This window comes from Henckelia pumila, chromosome 2, assembly GCF_033568475.1.
Source record: "Henckelia pumila isolate YLH828 chromosome 2, ASM3356847v2, whole genome shotgun sequence".
Classification (NCBI taxonomy): domain Eukaryota; kingdom Viridiplantae; phylum Streptophyta; class Magnoliopsida; order Lamiales; family Gesneriaceae; genus Henckelia; species Henckelia pumila.
Genome location: NC_133121.1, coordinates 10,525,097 through 10,528,468, shown reverse-complemented (window position 1 = coordinate 10,528,468; position 3,372 = coordinate 10,525,097). Strand labels below are relative to the sequence as shown.

At 31.1% G+C, this 3,372-nt stretch overlaps 1 protein-coding gene across 1 annotated transcript; it reads right to left on the bottom strand.

The window, feature by feature from the left end:
- Positions 1-601: 601 nt before the first annotated feature.
- LOC140882958 (myb-related protein 306-like) lies at positions 602-2,005 on the bottom strand. The gene is made up of 3 exons (XM_073289227.1): positions 1,758-2,005; positions 1,526-1,655; positions 602-1,382 (listed from the first exon to the last, which is right to left on the bottom strand). The coding sequence occupies exons 1-3, from the start codon at positions 1,888-1,890 to the stop codon at positions 746-748; spliced, it is 900 nt and encodes a 299-aa protein (XP_073145328.1). The 5' UTR covers positions 1,891-2,005; the 3' UTR covers positions 602-745.
- Between the last annotated feature and the right edge of the window lie 1,367 nt (positions 2,006-3,372).

Genomic DNA, 3,372 nt, shown 5'->3' with positions numbered 1-3,372 from the left:
AGAGTGAAAGTGTTTTTTTATTATTATAAATAGAAGTAGGTATATGTTTGGGAAGAATAATTAAATACATTTTTTTGGAAGAATAAAATACAATTTTGATTGTGATTAAGTAATTAAATTGATTGGAAATATATAAACTAGCTACTAATTAACTATTATTTAATGCTACCTACGAAATTATATGAACACAATTAATAAGACCTTTCAAAAATATAATTAATTTTGTGTCACATGCTTCTTGGCCTAGTGTCAGCTTGTGTTCCAACTTGGAAAAAAGTATCAAGTATCAAGTTCGCAAATATGAAAACCGAAATAAAGAATTAAAATGTTTGTCATGTTTTAAATAAATATATTTCTAATAAAAATATCAAAAAAAAAAAACACAAGAATGGTGGATCTAAAATAAATAAAAATATTATTTGAACTTCATTTTATAGTTAGATGACAACATATAGTATCCAAAAAATGCACAAAATACCAATCAAGCTAGGAAAGAGTACTCTTAATTAATATCAAGTAAATTGATCACTTTTAAATAAGAAAAGAAGGAAACAAGAATAAATAATTAATGTACAACAATGGATGTTAGATCAAGAATAAATCTAGCTACAAGATGATCATTAACATGTCACATGAATCATATAATCTCAATTAATACTAATTAATTAACGCCAAAAAAAAAAAAAAAAAGAACAAAAGTTGAAATCACACACTAAATTAAATTATACCTTGATCATCTCCAATATCAAATTAAATCAAAGTTTGTCAAATACTCCTTAGCTTGATCATCAAACAGCCAATTCTCCAGCACCGCGAACCCATCCGGGTCGGGTTTTCCATCCGAAACGGATCTCGAAAGCCCGGAACACGATGCTTCATAAGCCGGAGAACCGAACCCGAACAAGGATTCAAATGCTTCAGACAAATCAATCTCACTTCTGCTTTGATCATCAGTCCCAGGAGTACTCATGAGGATCTGATGATCATCGCTGGACGAATTCGGTGAATGATTAATCTCCGGCGCAGATTTTGGCGTCTTTTTTACCCAATCTTTAAGCAATCTGGCGATGTTTTCGGTGCTGGATGCATAATTAGAAGTAGCATGATTAATACTATTACTATTACTATTACTAGTACTAGTCTCGAATGACAATGCATCCTGGAGAGCCTTTTTGGCTGTGTTTATATCAGCTTGTAGCCTCCTCTCCCACTGCCCTCTGGAGACGGAGTGCGCGTTTTTGGGTGAAAATTCGACTTTATTATTAGACGGATCCATCTCCACTTTTCTCATCATCATCAGTTTCTTCTTTAAATGAGTGTTCCAGTAGTTCTTGATGTCATTGTCTGTTCTTTCAGGGAGATAAGAAGCTATGGCAGCCCATCTGCACACACACATATATATCAAACATAATATAAGATTATTAAAGAATTGTATATTATTCTCAGCTTTTCGTTAACAAAATCTTGAAAATTTTGAAATTTTTGTCAAATTTAGAATGCAGCTAGCATATATAAATATATATACTTGTTCCCCAAAAGGGCTTGAAGCTGAACGATCATCTTTTCTTCATCATTAGTGAAGCTACCTCTCTTGATCCCTGGCCGAAGATAATTGGTCCACCTTAGCCTGCAACTCTTGCTGCATCTCTTCAACCCTGCAAAAATAAAAATATGTGTATAATTAATATTATTATAATTGGACAATTAGACCAAAATAGTCGAAAATAAAAAACTGCGACCACGAACGATCGACGCACCGGTTTTAGTGGGAACAGCTCTCCAATTGGAGGGGCCGTTTTCTTGAACAAAAGACACCAACATGATGTCTTCTTCAGGAGTCCATGGCCCTTTCTTCACTCCCGTTTCATCACAGCAAGGTGGCCTCCCCATTGATAAAAATTTATTCTTCTTCTTCTTATTTGTATAATATAAATATATATATATATATATGTCGACTTCTGCAGTGATTTAAGAACATAAAGTGTGGGCTATGTGTGATTAAATTTTTTTTTTTTTTTTAAAAAAAATTTGCTTTCTTGTTTGAGACAGCTGAGGCATTTTGTGTTGTGGGTGTGTTTTGTTTCATCCACATATATAGAAAGTAGGCCACACTGATGTGTTTTTATTTATATATGATGATGATGATGACATGACCGTAAAATGTAAAAGTACTCCTTGAGAGGGTCAAAGTATAGGGATTCATCTTTTTCTTTCTTTTTTGTCCTTTTTATTTTTTTTATTTATTTTTGTCATTAAAAAAATATATATCAATGTTTTATGCATTAATGCATGTACACAATGTACGTGGTCAAAATTAATTTCTTGATTTGAATCGTTTATTACTACTTAAATAAATTCAAATTAAGAATATATGTTTCTCATATTTAAAGCAAAAGCACTCTCATTAGGAGAAAATGATTTTTTATTGTCTAGCTAGTAACTTGTCTATTTTTATTTTTTTGCTTTGGTCGATTAATTTTTTAAACTTTAGTTTTGATACAACTTTTAATTTTTTGTTATTTTGGTTCAATTGCTGACTTGACTAGATATTTGACAAATCATTATTTTCAAATCTACTTCATTATTTTTCTGTGTCACTTTAGTAATCTTCGATGTCACATCAACAATTTGACCAAAACAGTAAAAATAAATAGTTATTGTACCGAAACCAAACTTTAAAAACTCAATGTATCAAAACTTAAAATTGAACGAGTCAATTGATCAAAACACAGTACTATTTCCCCACTCATTGAATAAAGATAAAATTGAAATTTTCTCTGCAAATTTTTTTTTCCCAATAATATATTTTTTAATCTACATACGGACCTAAATATATGTAATGGAGAGAGTGATACTTGAGGCAAAATTTTTGTTCTAAAATGACATGAAATGTTTAATTATAAAAAATTTGACTATAAATGCATTTACTGTGACATGGAGCAAGTAAAGTCAGCTTTGCCCACCACCCCTTTCTGCAGAAGCCTCATGAATACCCAAAAAACGTGTGGCATTCAATGTGATTTTGCCCCGCTGCCCATATCAGAAACCCTAATTTTGGTACATTTATTTAAATTATTATTTGCCCTAATTATGTCTCCCTTATTCAATAAAAAGAACACCCACATTGAATTATTCATGTCCAGCATTCAAGTTTTGCATGCTTAATTACTGCAGTAATTGATATATCTAGTCTAGTATTTTATAGCTAGGAAGTAATTAATTTTTAATTTTATTTCTCTCCTTCCCCATGTACATTGTGAATTGTGCATCATCATCTTAAATATTAGGTTGACTAGAAATATGATTATCATCATCATGGGATACTCTAATTTTTTGTGTTTTTATAATTCAGAAGGGGCAAAACGGCAAAAC

Bases quoted from the DNA above. Each gene is read 5' to 3' on its own strand.
- LOC140882958 (XM_073289227.1), bottom strand. From the start codon at position 1,890: ATGGGGAGGCCACCTTGCTGTGATGAAACGGGAGTGAAGAAAGGGCCA. The intron at 1,656-1,757 runs GTGCGTCGATCG...TTATTTTTGCAG, and splicing joins AGCTGTTCCCACTAAAACCG to GGTTGAAGAGATGCAGCAAG. The intron at 1,383-1,525 runs GTATATATATTT...GTGTGTGTGCAG, and splicing joins CAAGCCCTTTTGGGGAACAA to ATGGGCTGCCATAGCTTCTT.